The sequence below is a fragment of the Drosophila albomicans genome, chromosome X (genome assembly GCF_009650485.2).
Source record: "Drosophila albomicans strain 15112-1751.03 chromosome X, ASM965048v2, whole genome shotgun sequence".
Classification (NCBI taxonomy): Eukaryota; Metazoa; Arthropoda; class Insecta; order Diptera; family Drosophilidae; genus Drosophila; species Drosophila albomicans.
Window position 1 is genome coordinate 9,344,672 of NC_047627.2, and position 20,344 is coordinate 9,365,015.

At 35.8% G+C, this 20,344-nt stretch overlaps 1 protein-coding gene across 4 annotated transcripts; it reads right to left on the reverse strand.

The window, feature by feature from the left end:
• Positions 1 to 147: 147 nt before the first annotated feature.
• On the reverse strand, positions 148 to 18,384 carry LOC117571103 (uncharacterized). 4 transcript variants are annotated; one of them, XR_007954933.1, is made up of 6 exons: positions 17,676 to 17,812; positions 15,478 to 15,927; positions 4,247 to 4,395; positions 4,082 to 4,162; positions 3,775 to 4,003; positions 148 to 1,874 (listed from the first exon to the last, which is right to left on the reverse strand). XR_007954933.1 is itself a non-coding variant. In XM_034253096.2 (6 exons), the coding sequence occupies exons 3-6, from the start codon at positions 15,818 to 15,820 to the stop codon at positions 3,878 to 3,880; spliced, it is 699 nt and encodes a 232-aa protein (XP_034108987.1). In that variant the 5' UTR covers positions 15,821 to 15,927; positions 17,676 to 17,732; positions 18,322 to 18,365; the 3' UTR covers positions 148 to 3,877. The 4 variants fall into 4 exon arrangements, 3 of the variants coding, with proteins under 3 accessions (XP_034108987.1, XP_034108979.1, XP_034108998.1); XM_034253096.2 differs by adding an exon at positions 18,322 to 18,365 and having other exon boundaries at positions 148 to 4,003; positions 17,676 to 17,732; XM_034253088.2 differs by lacking the exon at positions 17,676 to 17,812 and adding an exon at positions 18,322 to 18,384 and having other exon boundaries at positions 148 to 4,003.
• Positions 18,385 to 20,344: the final 1,960 nt, after the last annotated feature.

Below are 20,344 nucleotides of genomic sequence, written 5' to 3' on the forward strand. Positions count from 1 at the left end.
TCGTTTGTTTTTCTTAATATTTATGTTTACAGCGCAGAAAACAGTTTGAAATATCCATTATCTCTTCTTTTTCAAGAGACCCTCAAATACTTACGTTTCTTTTGCCTGAAAGAGAAACCGGGACATTGAAAATAAGAAAGCCGGGGCTGTTGTTAAGCTATTGTGAAAATATGTTTTATTTTTGTTAAAATTCTCTGGTACTTTGAATAGTTTTGAAATATATGCATACATGATTCGAAATCCTCTTGATAAATGATTATAATTGTAATAAATTCAATGTGGGATTGTTATTGATGACATTTCTAATAGATTTTTCGAGTTCATCTTCATTTGCTTTAATTTTAGTTGTTACTATATCATTTTGTATTATTAATTTCAATAAGATTTGAAGGTTTTGGTTTATAAGTGTTTCAGTTTCAAAACTAAATACGTACAGCTGATACTAGATTATATCGCTTCGATTTAGACTAAGTATTTGTAAGTAATAGGTAAATGCCCATTGGATTAGCTTAATGGGACATTTCCAGAATGCACTTTAAGTCGTAGTGCTTATATATATAAAAAAAATTGTTTATAGAGGTTTTTAGTGGCAAAAGCGTAAGACGGGATTTTTTTTTGTTCGGATCATGTAAATCGATCATATTATTGACAACTTATACCCCAAATATATGTTATGGGTCTATCTAAAAATCGAGAAAAAAATCCGTACTCGTACCATTTTAGAAATGAGCGTGACGTGACGTCCTCAAGGTAAATGTTCAAATATTATTTTCTTCTAATGATTTCATTTACTTTTCTTTCTTTTTTTTGTTGTTTATTAATTAATTATTATTAACTGTCAATTAAAGCCAATTTGCGTTTGTTTATTTAGTCTATAAATTGAAATTGTTTTTGGTTTATTTTATATAATAGTTTTTTTTGTTGTTGTTGTTAGAATTTGTTGTTAGTACTTTAAAGCATTACTTTTTTGTTTGTTTGCATATTAGTTTTGGATTCTATTAAAATTTGTCAAATTTGTCGTCTTAAAAATACACATCGTTTATGAGTTCATACGAGTTGGTTTTTCTTTATGCATAAATATACTATATATGTTTTGCATATTGGTCAGATATTGTGGCATTCGAATTGTACATTCAGTTTAGATCATTGTTTATTGTTATTTTTACTCTTTTCTTTTGAATACCCCTACAGTTGGATAAAAATAAAAATATTTGCAATTTTTTATTTTTTGATATTTTCGGTAAAAAACGAAAACTTCAACATCGAAAAATATGAAAAATTTAATTTACAAATTAATATTTTCAATAATTTACTTTAGTTTTTTTTTAAGACCTTCTTTACGTCTTCAAAATCTATCCAATTATCTGCAGAAATATTCTTTAATCGATAGTCCGATTATCCATAATATTCTTCTTTGATTCTTTCTTTGGTTTGTTTTTCTTTTATTATTAAAATACTTTCGGTTACATCGTAAACTAGAGAAAGCTTGTAACTGTTAATTGTTTCATTAGGCTCGAGACTCTTTTGTTTAAATATTGCATTTTATATAGTATGAATGTATATAGAGATTTCCATAGATTGTAATCGTATTATTATTAATATTATTATTATTATTGTTTATTTATCTTTTCGTATTTACAGTTGTGTTTAATGCGTTTGAAGCAAACAATAAATTGTCACAGCCGTACTCCTTATGTACACATCTATTTCCGTTAGTTGTGGTATTTACTGTACGATTATTTTGTTGTGTCATTTTATTTGATTTATTATCGATAGCTATCGATAATTCGTTTGCGATTGTTTGGGTCTTTTGAATGCTTTTGTTGTTTGTCTGTTTTGCTTTTTGCGCTCTGCTTGCTGGTCCTGTAATATGCCTAAAAATTAAATACATAGTATTCTTCTTTGTAATATTTATATATGTCTCTGTATCTTGCTATCTGGGTATATCGAAAGAGACGGTTATAGCGGTTATTTCAGATTACTTAAGTCTTAAGTTCTACTACCTCGGCAATTATCGATTAATTCAAGTGAACATAACCAAAAAACTTTCGTTCTATAGGAATTAGCTTTAAAATTTGTTATTGCTATTAAAATTGTATTGGTTTTTGTTTTTAAGGATTTCATTTTAAACGCTTGATTATGTTTTCTTTTTCATATTGTTTTTAATTTATTAGTTAGGTTTTTAAATTGGTTTTTTTTTTGTATTGGCTTTGCAAATGAAATACAAAATGGTTTTTATTGGATTAGTTTGACTATAGAACTTATGGGTATTACAAAGACTTTATCATTTTAGACACTCTCCATTCGCCACTTGATATGGGTTTTGATTTTAAATCAAATGCATTCGATTATGATTGTGTATGTGTGTGTGTGCATGTGTTATGTTATGTTTTATGAGTGTTGATTTTATATGAAACGTGTTTAGCCTACAATAAAATTAGCACCAATGCAAAATATATACGATTTATATAGTATATATTTATTTGTTTATATATTTTTTTTGTAATTTCTACAGTGTAAGGGTGTATGTGTCTGTGTATGTATGTGTGTGGGTGTATGTGTGTGTCTCTTATGATATGTGTAATTTACTACAGTGTAATTGCAATTAAAGGTTTCATTCTTTTAGCATGCTCTGAACTCCAATATCGTATCTCTAATGTGAAATAATCTATGGCTGAACAAAAAATCTTTTTTTTTAATACTACCAAGAATTTTTTAGTGACTTACATATAGCTGCCATGTGATTGAACTATCGCCAAGTAAGTTTTTCTATGAATAACGAAAAGTTTATCGTAAAAATTGCAAACAATTAGACACTTTAGGCCTTCTATGTTAAAGATTTAAAATGTATTTAATCACTAAACAATAATTGAATTTCTTGGCATAATATATCTTTGTAAAACGTGCTGCGAAATTGAAATTCAGAACATGCCCGTATGAGCTAATTTGCTATATCTATGTGTGAAAAAGAGTTAAAAATAAAAAAAAAAAAACAATTTGTTCACTAGGTGAGGTACTCGCAAGTGTGAAATGTTATGGATTAGTACGAGCAATATTCGTGATGTGTGTTAATGTTGAGATACATAGTACATATATTTGTTAAAAAAGATTTCCTAGGTGCATACACAGAACCTTAATGTATCATATAAACGAGCTATCGATCCATCTGACTGATCGATCGACCGATTCATAATCATTTCATTTAGCTAAATACTAATCAACAAGTTTGCTTTTGATCCGATATATACTATACATACATATTTATATAGAGCTGGGCAGCTATATGCGTATGTACAGTTTTGAGTATATACTCGTCTATATATATAAATATTGTTTTATACATATATTACGACTTAGGAGCTAGTTAAAGACTGCCTTGATGAGAGCGTGATTTCGATTTCGATAACGATAGCGATAGCGATGTGGCATGGACTGTACGCTTGATTTTGTTCTCGCTTGTATTATTGTACCTACATAAGACTAGGGATATACATATACATATATATATATATATATATATATATATATATACATATATAGTACATACATAAGTATAAGTTGAAAACCTACGTATTGTTCTGTAGTACTCCAATTTTTTGTTCATTTTTTTTGGTTTTGTTAAATATATATAATTTTATAATTTTTTTGTGTTGTTTTTATGTTTTGTTTTGTTTGTAATGCACCTAAGTGTATATAAATTTGTTAGCTGCTGTTATTACATTGTAATAAGTATCGTTTAGGGTCCAGCTTGGGGGACAGTTAACAAAAACGAACCTTTCCCACTCTCTCCCTCTTCAAGACGGGCTGTACTTAATTGCTAAACACCGTTACCGTCACCGTTACCGTTACCGTTGCTCGCTTGCTATTTCACTTCAAGTTATAAGTTGAGAAAACTGTTGCCCAGAAAGCTGAGCATTATGGTGGACATGGCCAGAGGCGCCACCTTCACATTCGATGCGGTGCTGTTGCCAGCCAAAATTTCGGCACGTTTTCGCATGCGTTCCTATATGACACAACATTAACAACGAGCTGCATATGGATATAAACTCTGGAGGAACTCATTCGGAGCACTCGCACTTACCTGATAGAGTTTATCCTCGCCGGGTGGATCGAGACACTCGAATTCGCAGCAACGTTCGCCCACTCTGAAGTTTTTACAGAACTAATCGAAAGAAATTTATGGAGAGAGCAAGTCGTAAAATGTTGTGTTCTGTTTTTTTCTCTTTATTTTGGGGGATGCACTTACATAAGGGGGATCACAGTAAATGGCCTTGCACCACAGCGGCTCGGAATGATAGCAAACACAGAGACTGCAGACGCCGGGTCCGGGCACGTACAGCATGCCGTGGTTCACCTTGTTGCCCTGAAAGTCCACGCAGTCCTCCTCCAGTGCAACTATAACATACAAATTGCAAAAAACTCGTTAAAGAAGTGAATGATATATATGTTATATGTATATAAAGTGAAAGATAAGAGAGAACATAAAAAAGTCGATTGAAATTGAAACCTTTTCTTCAACTTAAAATTTAAAAAGATATTTCCTTTTATTTATATTTTTAAACTTGAAGTGTCATAAATAAATATTTAAGAGGCGAAGTAAAATTAACAACCAAGTTTGTTGATCGAATATTTGCTTAACTAAGTATCTCAAATTTATTTTTTGATGAAGATGTTATTCTATTTTTTATTGATTTATATTACTGGATTTTGATCCAATCACAGTTTATCTTCTCGTTAATGCTATATTCGCTCCTTGAATGTTCGGTTTTTCTTTAATCTAGTTACTCTACCAGTTATTTATATACTCGGTTTCATACTCGCTATTTACTTACTCGTTATTGATATACTCGCTACTTCCCTATGCGCTATTTTGTGTTCTATTTACCCTACCAGATATTTATCTAGTCGTTATTGCTATACTCGCTTCTTCTAAAATCGCTATTTTGTAGTTTCTAGTTACTCTATAAGATTCTTATTTACCCGGTTCGTTACTCGCAATTTATCTACTCGTTATTGCTATACTCGCTACTTCTATATTCGCTATTTTGTATTTGGTATTGCTATATTCTAGTTACTCTATAAGATTCTTATTTACCCGGTTCGTTACTCGCAATTTATTTACTCGTTATTGCTATACTCGCTACTTCTATATTCGCTATTTTGTATTTGGTATTGCTATATTCTAGTTACTCTATAAGATTCTAATTTACCCGGTTCGTTACTCGCAATTTATCTACTTGTTATTGCTATACTCGCTACTTCTATATTCGCTATTTTGTATTTGGTATTACTATATTCTAGTTACTCTATAAGATATTTATTTACCCGGTCCGTTGCTCGCAATTTACCTACTCGTTATTGTTATACTCGCTATTTTGTGTTTGATATTCTAGTTACTCTACCAGTTATTTCCTTTCCTTTCTCGCTATTTATTTACTCGTTCGCGTTATACTTGCTACTTCTATATTCGATATTTAGCGTTCAGTATTTCTTTATTCTAGTTACTCTACGAGTTATTTATCTACTCGGTTCCTTACTCGCTATTGATCTACTCGTTATTTCTATACATGTTACTGTCCTAAATTTCTTTAGCCGCTGTATACTTCTGCTGCTCACTACTCGAATTATTAGTTTATTCACAATTTATCTACTGCATTTAGTCCACTTTATTCGCTAGGCTATCACTATTACTTTACTTGCTCTTCATCTAATTGGCTTCTGTCACTCGTTGCTGTAGAAACTCTTTAGTTTACTCTAAGATTAAGTCTCGCATCGCATCAATCACATTTGTGCACTTGAATTAGAGGCTTAAGACGTTGGTTGCACTGCAGCAAGGTTGCAACATGTTGCATGTTCGCCGCATGTTCGTTGCAATGAACTTTGCAGTGGGCAAGCTTTTCGCTTTTCGCCATGCAACCTGCAACCTGCGACATGTGGCATGTGCCAGGTTCGAGAGTGCAGCTTGGAACGTCGACAGCTTTTTAGATGAACCGCGACCTACCCCTCTCAAGATGTGATGTGTGGTGTGGTGTGAACTCGACACGGCTTGCTCCAGTGCTCCACTGTTCGACTGTTCGACTGTTCGACTGTTGCAGTGCCGCAGCAGCAACCGCACAGTCAAGTGCATTTGCACAGTTAGTGTAACAGTTGCTGCTGCGGCAGTCGCGGGGCACTTGAAACATGGTTCGAAGTTGTAAGCGACTTCCGGACGGCTGAACGGACTTGCCGAACCACTGACGCGTCATGCGGCAAATGGTGAAAGTGCCGCAAAACTTGCAACTGCTGCTGCTCAATTTTTGCTGCTGCTGCCAAAACGGACAATTGGCACAGGGTGTTTAAGGTGCTGTACGGGGGGGAGGAGGAGGAGGAGGAGGAGGCAAACATAGTGGAAAGGGCAATGGCGACATTTGGTCGTTGCAGTTGTTTGTGCGTTTGCTTTCCTTTTTGTGTTTTTTGTGTGTTGTGTTTTCTGTGTTTTTGTATATTGCCTTCTCCTTTTGTTTGTTTGTTTGCCCTCTGCTGCTGCTTCTGCTGTTTCTGTTGGTGGTGCTTTGTGCTCTCGTCGACGTCACTGCTGTCAGCGTGTCCGTGTTTTGAGCTCGCTGAATAATTAAAAACAAGAGCTCGACTCGACTCGCCTCGATTCGACTCGACTCGACTCGACTTTTGCGCCAGCTGTCGGCCAAACAACTTAGCCAGTCCTGGGTCAAAGTTGGGCCAACGTGCCGTATACGTCACGCCTCATGCCAACCCCTCTCTCTCTCTCTCTCTCTCTCTCTTTCACTCTCTCTGTCTGCATGATTTCATGGCTATGGCTATGGCTTTGGCTATGGCTTTGGCTGTGTGTGTTATTCGCTCTGTTTTTATGGCGACATTTCACAATTATGCTTATTACTTTTTAATGCCCGTTGGCTTGCGTGAGCCGCCGCTTGGCTGCCTTCCTGCCTTCCTGCCAGCTGCCCCCTTCTCGCAACTGCACCTGCATCTGACCCATTCGGCTGTTCGTTATTGGACCTGCACTGGGATTCGAACTCGGCGGACCTGCGACTTGTGCAGAGGAGAGTCTTAAAAGTGTGGGGAGGGGCTTGGCGGAATGTTTATGTGCAGCCATGCGGCTTACTTATAAATAGCTTTTGTTATGACATTTAGCTGGTGACCTCCTCGAAAACAGAAGGCACCTTCACTGCCAGCCAGTCAGCCAGCCAACGAACAGAACCTGCTTAACTTGGGTACCTTTCCCTCCCCTTCACTTCCTTGCCCGTTCACCTTAAGCGTAAATCTGATTAAGTATGGCGTCCAGTGTTCTATTTTCAGTGTAAAATCAATTTTCCTTCTCATCTTCTACAATTTTCAAGGGCCAAAAAGCGCTTAAAGATATTTTTGTTGTGATTTATATTAAGTTTCTCTTAAATTTAATGGAATTTTATTGCATTACATTCATAAATTCAGTTGTTCGTTGTATAGAAAGAGATATATTATAAAAGACTAAAAGTGATACTAACTGTGGAATGCATTTCGATATGAATATAATATATAGTGTTATTGTAATGATATGAGCCTTGTCATTTTTTTCAATAACTTGGAAGTTCGTTAATCGATTATAATTAATCAACCGAATATTTAATAAAAGTACTGAGCATAAATTTCACAACGGTAGCTCACATGGTTTTCCATATATGTTAACTTTTAATAATGGACAGACAGACAGACAGACAGAGAAAATTTTTCAATCGATTATAATGAAATTTTCAGTAATGAACCAAATAAACCTTAAAAGTAGTGAGCATAAATTTGACGATGATAGCTCACATAGTTTTCAAGATCTGTCAACTCTAAATAATGGACAGACAGACAGAAGGACAGAGTAAATACGTTAAATATATCATCATAAATATCAGCTGTTGGCATTTGCCTATCGCAACCACTGTAGCCAAGTTAATATCACGCTCTGTCGCGTTGAGTTAATTCCCCGCTGGCAATATTGCAGTAATATCAATTAAATTGCATTTGCCGCACGGCTTTTACTTAAGCCTGCGCTTATCCTATTAATTAGTCAAACTAATTGCAATTGCAATCGCTGGGCTAATTTGTCGTCTACGCTTCTCTACTGACATCAATATGCATAATTTGATTTGAAAATAGTTGTGATTAGGCAAACGCAATTAACTTTGTGCAAAGTGCAAGTGGATTATGCTCTGCTCTCTACTTATAAACTGATTAATCAACTCTTCTCTGTGAGTGTGTGTGTATGCATGTGTGTGCGTGTCAATTTCCATTTTCATTTCAATTTGAATCTGTATTTGAATCACAATTTGAATGCAGGTTGGTGTGTGTTTCAATTTTGGTTTCGCTTGCCATTTCAACAGCAATTTGTGAAATTGCCCATCATCATGGTCACCAGCACCGCACAGCAAAGTTATGTATTTCGAAATAGTTCATAAATGGTAACAATTGTGTGTTGCAAATGCTAACAACAGGACAAATGTGGAGGATGTCTCGACTGCGAAATACCTGATAACATTTTCTTATTGTGTTTGAATGATTTTGTTAAAGAGATTTTGCATTTCTCATTTTTACAAGTATAGAAAATTGTTATACTTGTACATTGGATCCATTAATGAGAATACAAATTTTATTCATAAACTAAGCCTAACTAACTAACTAAGTTAAAAGTACCATATCGTCATAAGAAAGTGAATAATAAAAAAACACTCAAAAAATAATCGCAAATAATTTCAATTATATTAGAAATTTAATTTTTTTATTATTATGTAATTTTCTCCATCCATTAAATGTTATATCGATGTCAATGAATACGACTAATAATATAATACAAAATTTAAAAAATGATTCAGAATAATTTCAATTATAATTGCAATTTAATTTTACTATTTTAGACTAAGTTCATTTTATAATGCTTTCTTCAGAAAGCTCGTTTAGTAATATATAAAAATCCAAAGAAAAAACTACAAAAATTAATCCAAAATAATTTTAATTCTGTTTGCAATTAAATAAGCTCTTAAATGCACTTCGTCAGTGTAGAAGCTGCAGCATCGAATGATTTGTGAGTTGAAGGTATTTCAGATCAGGAGGAATTTAAAGAGGTCTCTGACTTTTTGCTTAATTAGCTTACCCGGCCACTCAATATTTACCGGGTATAACAAGCGCACACGCAATGGCAAGTGCAAAGTGCTAGGCATGAGTGTGGGCGGCAAAAGGGGGCGTGTCAGGCAGTGTCAGGGCGACGACGTTGACTGAGTGCAGCCATCAACTTGGCAACTTGTGCCTGGCTCTTAGTGCCGCTCTCTCTCTCTCTCTCTCCCGCTTTTTCTCTTTGTGTTTGTGTCTTGGTAATCATCGGCCGTCACTAATGAGATTTTCTTTGCGTTTATTTGTGTATGTATGTGTGTGTGTGGGAAAATAGCTTGTGACAAGCAAAAGGAAACCTGCTCGATGCCAAAAACGTCGCGTCGTCACCGCCGTCGCTGTTTCGTTGTTCAATTGTAAACGGAAGCAAAGATTATAAAAGCATTTGTGAATGTTGTGCGCAATGCAATTAGTGGCAAAACGTAAAGCGTTGAATGTGTAACGTGCCCCTGCTCGGTATGCAATGCAAATTTCCTACACTTGCCATTTCCTCCATTTGCCATTTCCCCTTCCGTTTCACTTTTCAGCGCCTTGCAATGTCAACGTGTCGTATGCGCAATATATGTACATATGCATATCCATATGCATATGCATGGCATGGCATGGCATGGTTTACCAGAAGTCTGTGCAAACCTGACTGTCGTCAGAATGGCCGCGAGATGCGACCATATTTCGTGAGATAAGCACTGCGATGCGACAATCTGTCGAACGGAAGGCGACGAAAAACCAAAAGCCCAAAGCCGAAAGCCAAACAGCAACAGCAATTGTTTTGTCAGTGTGGAAACCGCAAAAACGGAAAACCACAAATTTTGCAACAAAAAAAAAAAGAGTTAACAGAAGTTGTCACCATAACGCTGCATTTTTTATGCAATAATCTCGAATGTTCCTTGTTACGTGTGACAAGATGCAGACTGTTAAACTCGTTACATATCATTCGTTGTTTGCTTAATTCGTAAGCTGTGCGAGAATAATTTAACTAGGTAAGCTTGTCTTATTGTATTATACAATGTCATTAAAAGTGAATATTGAATGATTGTGATCTAATTGTTATATTTCACTCGTTACTCGTTACTTTTTGTTGTTATGCTAAAAGTTACTCATTTCATTTTACGATTAATGATTTACTTTGTATGTGTGCATTTTATATTATGTTCGTTATAGAATACATGGTATACCATACATGTTATGTTTCACTCGTTACTCGTCACTTTTATATACTGTTGGCTGGTTTCCACTGTTTCTTCTAATTGATTGTTATACTCTACGATATACATATAATATTCACTAATAACTAAGCTCTACTCATTATTCGTTATCGTTTACTCGTTATAATCAATTCAATTCAATTTTAGTATCTAACTATTATTCTTTATTAATTATATTCCACAGCGAGTACCGACGTTTTTATTCTCTGTATTTTATTTTTAATACTTTATTTTCTCGTGACACTTTACTATTCATAATTCACTATCAAGACTCTACAAGTCACTCTATTCTATTCGCTGTTTCCCACTCGCTACATTCTTTAAGCAAATATTGCTTATTGTTTTCATTACGCTTACCCGCTAAGATCTGCTTTTCAACTATTGCATTACTCACACTTAATTTGGTTCTTGTTGAGCATAATCATCTCGACGAACACTCGCATCTTTTGCTGATGTCTACTCGCAATACTTATCGATATTCTCTGCTACTCGTTGCACGTCCTTCGCTTTGCACTTCTCGTTATGCGCTTCAAGGTTTCACCCTATATATTTTTTATTCTTTACATTCCATTGGCCACTCTGACGTCACACCCAAGCAATGCACTCGAATACTACGATATAGCACTAATGAGTGGCTGTGGATGGGCGCACTCGCCACACACACAAACACACACACAAACACACACACACCCATAGAGGCGAGACTTTTGACTGACACAAAGGCATGCATTTTGCATGGGGGTTTGCACATGCTGTGAAAAGGATTTGATTGCCCGTCTATCAACGCAATTATCATTACTAATGGCCATTTGCAATGACTGCATGTGTGTGTGTGTGTGTGTGTGTGTAAGTCGTTTGGCTCTTTGACTGTTTTGCCTGTTTTGCTTGTTGGCCTGTTGGCTGAGTATAATTAGCCCGTTATAGCCATATAACCATACTCGTAGCTGGCCCCCAAACTATCGATCCGAAATGATTCGACGTTGTCTCGCCGCTTTTGTTTATATAAGATGCATCGGCTAAATGCTTTGGCTAAAATCCAACTAATTAGTTAGCCATAAGTGAGATCTCGAACTGCTTTTAATGCGAGTGAGTACACTCATAGTAATCTATACTATATATTCATATGCTGACTACATGCATACATACTTTTAAGAGATAACTCGACCTCAAATGCCTTGACATCGTTGTCCAACAATCTTGCGGCCAATAACTCAATTGCCTCTAACTGGGCAATAAAACTTGGCTTTGGCCAAGCTTTTGCAGTTTCAACTTTCGGCTGCTAGGCGGAAGTCCAACTCGCAACTTGCAAGAAAACCACAACGAAAATGAAACCAAACTGAAAACGAAATGAAATGAGAAAGCAAAAACAAAAATGAAAATATAGGAAAACAAAAACAAAAACAAGAATCGAGAAACGAGAAATGAGAGCAGCAGCCACGTGGGAGCTGCGACTCGTTATGCCATCCATACCACAAAATAGTTTGGCAAAAAGTTTTATGCGTCAATAACAACAGAAGCAAAGCCAGAAGCCAACACACAGAAGCCGCCAAAATTATTGCTATTATATCAACGTAGTCTTAATACCCTTTCCTTATCTGTTCATTGACGTAAGAAGGTTTGGTAAATTACCATATAGAAAGTAGTATTTCAAATGTAGTTGAACTTTTCATAAAGAAGTTGCTCTAATGCTATAAAAAGTACAACTAAAAATATATACATATTTATATCTTTATACAAAATATAATATTTTTGAAGCAAGATTTTAATCCTAAAATGAAAATTTTTGAAAAGTTAAAGTTGTTTTTTTATTAATCTTAAAAAAACATTTAAATGAAGATTTGCAATCCATTTGTTAATCTTGATTTTTTCTCTCTGAGTACTTATAACATCTTGTTAATAAAATAGCTCTTTAAATTGTTTTGTTAATGTTTCTTCTGACATAAAAGTTTCCAGAAAGCTGCAAATTTTCGCATTTAAAATAAACTTGTTTATAATTCATCTATAATTCATTATTCTATTAATATAATGATTTTTATAAATTTATGTTTCTTTTGCTTAAAAAATGTTCCTTTTATTAATGTTTAAAACGCTCATTTTTAAGAAACATAATAACATATTTTAAAGATAGTATTTTTAATAAGCCTGAAAGCTTTTGTCTGTTTGTCTCATTTCATTGCAATAATGAAAATTAAAGATGGTGCTTTGAATATAACAAAATATTTATTTTGTTTATTACTATTCAATCTGCCTCTGATAAAAGTTGTGTGGAGTTTAGGAGACTTTTTCTGATGCTGTTTTATTGTACGAATTTTACAACAATTTAAACAAAAAGCCAACCAATCAAGAAACAAGAACTGAATACTCAGTAAATATTATATTATTGATTTTATAGAATTTCTTAATTGAGCTGAAAGTTTCGTTGGCAGCGTTCGCTTTGTAATATTGGCAATTTGCAATATATAAATATTAAAATTATTGTCGATTTTTGTCGTAGATTTTTAATAAGTTGAGTAGAATTTCTTTGCTGATGACCAAGCTAATGTACTTTAAGTGTGGTGAGCGTGAGAAGTTGTCATCTACTCGTATGTACGAGTATTCTATCTATTCGATTCTCGAATGAAAACTTTTTATGGTTCTTTTTTAGTACCTCAACAAAGAAGCAAAAGAAAAACGAAGAGCGAAGAAAAAATTGGTAACATTTGTGTGATTGTGCGGCAGCGATGGTTGCAAACTTGAATGTTGTGTTGCAGTGTGTTGCACGAGTGCAAAAATTTAAGTGTTGCTCGTCTGGGATGCCACGCCTTCTATTTGCAGTAACTGAAACTGCCACACGGACTACAACTGGAAATGAAAGTGCCTTCAGGTGCTTGGGACATGGCGATATGGCAACCAAAAAAACATGCACCAAACCAGCCTCAAAAAAAAAAGAAAAACCAATGCCTCGACTTTGCATGTGCAAAGTCAAGGCTATTTTGCCATTGTTGTCCTGCACGACACGCCCCTTCGTCCTCCTACTTGTCAGCTGTTTTGTTTCTGTAATGCCCTTTTCTCGACCAATTGTTTCGGATATTATTTATTATTTGTCTTGCGGCGGTCTTTTTGCTGTTGTTTTTCTGTTTGTTTTCTTTTCGAATAAGGCGCCCATTACATATGCATGTTTTGCCCACATTTACACCAGCTTAAGCCTTTAATCTGACCTCTAGTATTCGAGTGAGTGTGAGAGATGGGCGATAAAAAAAAAACACTTTGTCATGCAGTCAGTAATTGTTTAGAGGGTCTCACTACTTACTTGCTTGCTTACCACTTCAATTTCTAGTGTTGCAAAAGTTTTGGCAATGTGATTTTTCTCTTTGGCAAGCAAAGCGCAAGCAGATGCGGAAATTTGGCTAAGAATTGACTTGTCAATTTTGTTGATTTTATATATTTTATTATTATTGAAGAGTATCTAATATGTTATAACTGCTGTGTTATTTTCAACTCATAATTCGTTATTCGATTTATGCTAATTGTGCAAATTAGTTAGTGAATAATTATTTCTGATTTCATAAGCAACTATTTGATATTAATTTTAATCATATTATTTGCTGCACTTTAACAATTCGGTCATAAAAATACTTTAAATTTATATATATTTAAAAAGTATTTATAAATAATATTTCTTTCGTTATATCACTGCAATATTTTCTATGCGATGGAATGGTTTACAGCTGATCAATAGACTCTTAAATACATATGTGTCTGAATTTAGGTAAAAATATACGTTGCGTATACGTAATAAGTAACGTCTATATGCGTTGAGTATACGTAATAAATATATGTTAATTGAATACCGAAACTCTCTATTGATTTTTGAATTCAATCCGAAAAACTAAGCAGATTGTCACAAAATTCTTGCTAATCCAGACAATATTATTATATTTATTTATATTAAAGGTACGTTACGTATACGTAATAAGTAGTTGTTAATAGTTCATTGAACAATGAAAATATTTAACGAGTAATATCAAACTGAAAATGTTCAACAAATTTTGACAAAATTCCTGCTGATAAAGACTACATTCATATATGTACATGCTGATACGTTGCGTATACGTAATAAGTAAAGTCTTTGTCTATAGGAACTTATGAAAACATGAAAAACATTTATTGATTATCGAGTTATGTCTAATTTCAAATATTAAGCGTTTATAACACTTTTGCTGATCCATTCAACATAGTATCATATATATGTTGCGTATACGTAATATGTTAAGTCTTTGAAAATAATTAGTTAATTGAGGATTGAAAATTTGTATTGAATATTGCGTTATATCAATGCGGGAAATACTAAGCAAACTGTCACAAAATTCTTGCTGATCCAGAGAATATAGTAATAGAGATACGTTGCGTATACGTAATGAATACAGTATTTGTTTGTCAATAGTAACTTCATTGAAAACACTTATTGATTATCGAGTTATATGAAATGCCTAATATTAAGCATGGTTTCACAAAATTGTATCTGATTCAGTCAACATAGAACTACAGCTACGTTGCGTATACGTAATACGAACAGACTTTGAATGTAATTAGTTAAGTGCACATTTATTATTTATTGATTATTCTGTTATATCAAATACGAAGTTCGAAGCAACGTAGCACAAAATTCCTGCTGATCCAGACAACATATGTATATATGTAGATATATGGGCACATTGCGTATACGTAATAAGCAAAGTTGTTGTCTATAATTACTTACAACTGAAATTTGGTTTTGATTAACGAGTTAAATTGAATACAAATTCTAATTGTCTCTAAATTTTTGAGGATCCAGACAACATTCAAAGATTTGTAGCTACGCTGCGTATACGTAATAGGTAAAACAATTGATTATCTAGCACTAACTTCTTGCTGATCCAGACAGTATAGTAATGAGTGTGAGTGGCAACAGAATTACATAAGCATGTAATCACGTAATCGCATAATCATGTGCACCACTGAAAAGTGCTCGCTGATCTGTTGGCTATGATTTGCATTAATAAAAAACAATGGAAAGGAAAAGGAAAGGGGAAGGGGAAGGGAAAGGGAAGGGGAAAAGGCAAGTCATGCTAATCAAGTGTCAAGCGAGTGGCGTGTTGGTAATTACCTGTGTAACAGCACAGGCAGCTGAGCAGACAGAGGACGAACAGCAGCCAGGACATGCCACATGCCGGCAACGAGGCATACAGCGAGGCTCGGCTCATCCGCATTGTTATGCAGCGTCGACGACGCTGGCAACGTCGCCATCTCGTGCTGCGCTCATTGATTGTTGTAATTGCTGGCGATGTTGTTGCTGTTGTTGCTGTTGCTGCTACTGTGGCTATTGTTGTTGTTGCAGTTGCTGTTGTTGTTGCTGCTGCTGCTGTTGTTTTGATTGGGGCTACTGCTGCTGCTGCTGTTGGCGGGCGCCACGTTGCTGCAGTTGGCCGCCCAACGGAGCGCTTTGTCATTGTCAGGCGTTGATTTTGAACTTGGCTGCTGCTCTGCTCTGCTGCTGCTGCACCTCTCCACCTCCTCCTTCTGTGCTGGCACTGTTCGCGTCACACTGTGCGGGTAGCTGCAGAAAGTTAAACATAGTTAAGTTGATTGGCATAAGGGCACGGGTTCGCTCAGCTGTCACTTGGCCTTCACTTCGTTTATACACTCGCACACTCGTACACTCGCAAACTCGCACAGCAAACAAACCATAGACAAAATACCTAAAAACACACACACACACGACCTTAAAGCTCGAACAAATTATATTTGAAACTGCTGGAAATAATACACTAAGTAAATCCTATTGTTATCGATAAATGATCGCTTCGGTGAGACTATTTTATTTGTACTTCACTTTCTTCTTCTGACTGAATTGCAAACATTTCAAATCAATGAACAAACTCTTTTCTTAAATACGAGTACGTATTTACATAAGCTTGTATCTCGAACACAAGCAAAATACAAGTTCAAATTGAAATGAAAATGAAGCTGTCAAAATATTCACGAAATTAAGCTGTGAACTAAACACGTGTCAAAACATTCACAAAAGTAAGTAAGTGAGTACTCCATCAATTAGGCACAGTCTAAATATTCAGAATAAACACAAATGCTTTTCATTCATTCTTTTCGCTGAGTGTAATAAGCAGCTCACAGTGACTGCACTAAGTATGCCAAAGATGCTTAGTTGCTGTGAATAGACATCGAAATACCTATGTATATACTATGTACATACATTCATAGAAATGTAGCAACGAGCGTACGTTGCGTATACGTAATATGACGTCGTACAGCATCGTATTGCACTTGTCTTGGGTAAGCCACTTGAAGCATTACTAAGACTCAAGACTGACAGTCTGTGTGTGTGTGTGTGTGTCTGTGTGCACGGCATTCCCATGACATTTAAGTAAATTATTTGTATAGAAATCAGAGTCGATCCTCATTAAAAATGCATTCGGTCGAGTGCACTCGTTATTTATTAACTCGCTGCTTAAAGCGTTTTTCCTTTTTGTGTTGCAGTGCCGAGCCTGCTGACAGCCAATACTCTCTCACTATATATGTGTGTGTGTGTGTGTGTTGAATGCATATTGCAGCATGTGCCAATGTGCCCCAGAGGCAGATCAGCTGTTCCGTGTTTCACTGATGTTGCCGTCGGCATCGACGTCAGCATGAACGTCGCAGTCGCAGTCGCAGTCGACGTTGGCGTCGGCCTCGCATGTTTACAACATTTTTGCAACGGTCCAATGGGGCACGAGGGGTGCAAAGAGGGTAAAGACAGGCAAGCAGTCGGGGCGAGGGGTGCAAAGGCATTTCGGCATTTTGGGCGTCTCATGCATTTGGCTGCTGCTTTTGACTGTTGCCAAGAAATTATTTTGTGCGCCGTTTGCCTATCTTCTTTGCTGCTTTTTGCGGTTGCTTTCTTCTGGGCATGCGACACACTCACACTCACACACACACACATACACATACATTCTGTTACACATTGCTAGCGTCCTTTGTGTCTTTAATTTCAATCTTATAAATTATTCGCATAGCTCGACTGCGACGAGTTTCCCAGCGCATTTTATGGATTTTCTTTGCTTTACACACATACACATACACATACAAACAAATACACACACACACACACACACACACACACACACACATACAGTTGGAGTAGCAGACACACACCGTTCGCTTTTTACGCGCATTGATTTTCTCATATTTCCGTCTATTTTTTTTTTCGGTTGTTTTGTTGTTGTTGATGTTTCGTGTGTGTGTGTGTGTGTGTGTCGATTGTTTTTTTTTTTGCCTGTTTTAGGACATTTCAAGGCTACTTCTACTTACATCTCACGTAAAATGTTTAACTTTGACACCGAATTTCGCACGCGAGCACTAAAAATACTTCAGCAGCAACAAACAAACAAAAACAAAATGGAGATTACATACACAGCTCTCACACACACACACAAGCACACGCTCATACACATGCACAGCACACACATACACATGAACAAAACAAAACAAACACCAAGACGCACGCTCACGCACACGCACACAGCGGAAATTTTGCCTCCATCATCCACACACACGACCCACAGCACAGCACAGCACAGCGCACGTTGCCGACAAAATGGCGTGTGGTGCGAGAGACGAGAGCGCCAGCAGCAGCAGCAACAACATGAATTGACAAAAAAAAAAAAAACAAATGAAATACTCTACACTAGTCAGAACAACAACAACAACAACAACAACCACAGCAGCAGCAGCAACAACAAAGGCGCTGCACTGGCAACGTGTCCTTTCAGTTTCTTAAACGACTTTTGTTCTCCTATTGCAAATTGCTTTTGCCTTTTGATTCGCGTTGTTGTTATTGTTGTTGTTGTTGGTGCTGCTGCTTCTGTTTCTGCTGGTGCCGCTGTTGCTGTTGCTGCGACTGCTGCTGCTGCTACTGCTGCTGCTGCGAAATGTAAACTTAGCGCCCACAACGAACCGAACTGAAATCCGAGTCGAGCGTCGCCAGCGACTGCAGCGTCGCGTTTGCAAATGTCAACTGAAATGGCGTTTGAAGCTGCGCCGTCACACAGCGCTGTCAACAGCGAACTTGTCCTGTACACGGTTGCAACGCAACCGCAACATGTTTGAAGAGCTTTCGGCTTGTTCGAATTGCATTCAACGCAATTATATTTGCAAGTGTTTTAATATTGTGTTTACTAACTTTGTGTTTGCTTATTTTAAAAAAAATTTGCTTATTTTGTTTTTAATTAATTTTAGCAAATGAATTTCTGTTTAAACCGCTTCACACTCATGTAACTCAAACTGGCGCAAAACTTGAAAAGCTCTACACTGCGCATAGCTATAGCTCAGCTTTTGGGATGCAAAGTTTGCTAGCCAAACGATAGCTTGCTAGCCGCAATACAAACCATTACAAGTTGATGGCATCTTAAGCTTTTACACTTGTCACCAACCACAAATTACATCGATGCGTACCATGTACAATGCGGTTTTATTGTCAATTGCGTGCTAAACTTACGGAATTTAGTTCTGTTTCAGTGTTGTCAACTTTTGCTTTTTGCGCAGAGAGAGATTTTTCTTTATGAAAATAATAATTAGAAACCGGTATTATTGTTCTTATTTACCATATTAATATACCGTAAAAATACAAAAATATACCGAAAACTTCTGAAAAATTACAAGAGTTTTTAATTTCGTGATTGTCCCGCAGCCAAAAAGTGTTCTGTATTTCGGCTATTTGAATGTCGATTGTGATGTCCCTTGGCACAATCCTTGATCCTTGCGATGACTGTGTCAATCGATGCGTACTCGTGAGGACTTTTATCCTGGCAAATTTAATCCCAATCGTCCTTGTGAATATCGAGTTAATATCGAATTACTAATTTACGTATCTTTCATTTGACCAACAAAGCTGAAACGTTAGAAGTATTAGATGCTAATTAATAGAGTTGTTTCCCAATCCTTGCAATCCTTGCTATATATGTCCTTTGATAATGGAACATGATATGGTTTAGATATACGCATTTTTAATATTTGTATACATGCGTTAATTTGCATCCTAAAAGTATGCTTTACTTGTGCCAAACAATTAGGCCACCACAAATCCACGACGAGTTTGAAAAAAACCCTTTTAAAATGTCAGTTGGGCAAAATGAAATACCAGGCGAACATAATTCAGCAGCAAGGAGAAATGCAAATTTAACAAAGAGCACTAAAAGTATGCTGCAAAATATTAGTTCGTGTAATTTTCTTAGGCTTAATTGCACATCCTAAAAGTATGCCAAGATAAATTTGGCAGCTATTAGTCAGCCATCAGACAGTCACCACCCAACCATAGATGGCGCCACTAAGCAGTTGGTGACGAGGCTACAAGTTTTTTTTTTTTTTTTTTTTTTCGTTTAATTTTTTTATTTACAATCTGTCTTAAGACAATAAGAAAATTTTATGACTAATATTTACATAACAGGAATAGCAGATTTCCAGTGAAACCTGCTATTAAATATAACATCTTGTTTACTTAAAATTTACCTATCAGGGAGATCAAGAATGTGAAATCTTTTAAGTCTTCTAACAGTTGAGCTATTGTCTAAAAGAGCTAGGGCTAAATTATTTTCATGATTGTGAAGTCTGTCTGTGTATTTTTTACTATATTTCTTAATCTCTTCTTTTATAGTTGGAATATTTAAATCTCTGTGAATATTTGCATTGGTTACATAAAATGGAGCGTTAACAATTTGTCGCAATGTTTTTGATTGGTAGCGCTGAAGTATTTCAATATTTGAATTGCTAGTTGTTCCCCAGAGCTGAATAGCGTATGTCCAAACAGGCTTCAAAATGGCTTTGTAGAGGAGAATTTTGTTTTCCAAAGTAACCGCTGATTTTCTACTTAGTAACCAGGACATTTTCAGTGTTTTTATTTTAAGTTGTTGACATTTCGCTTTTAAGTGCGGTTTCCATGTTAGTCTGCGGTCGAGGTGCATGCCAAGATACTTCACACAGGT

Excerpts from the sequence above, each read along its gene's own strand:
- LOC117571103 (XM_034253088.2), bottom strand. The coding sequence starts at position 15,820 with ATGACAAAGCGCTCCGTTGGGCGGCCAACTGCAGCAACGTGGCGCCCG. Across the intron at positions 4,396-15,477 it reads CTGCCTGTGCTGTTACACAG|TTGCACTGGAGGAGGACTGC; the intron begins GTAATTACCAAC and ends TGTATGTTATAG. Across the intron at positions 4,163-4,246 it reads TTTACTGTGATCCCCCTTAT|TTCTGTAAAAACTTCAGAGT; the intron begins GTAAGTGCATCC and ends TCTTTCGATTAG.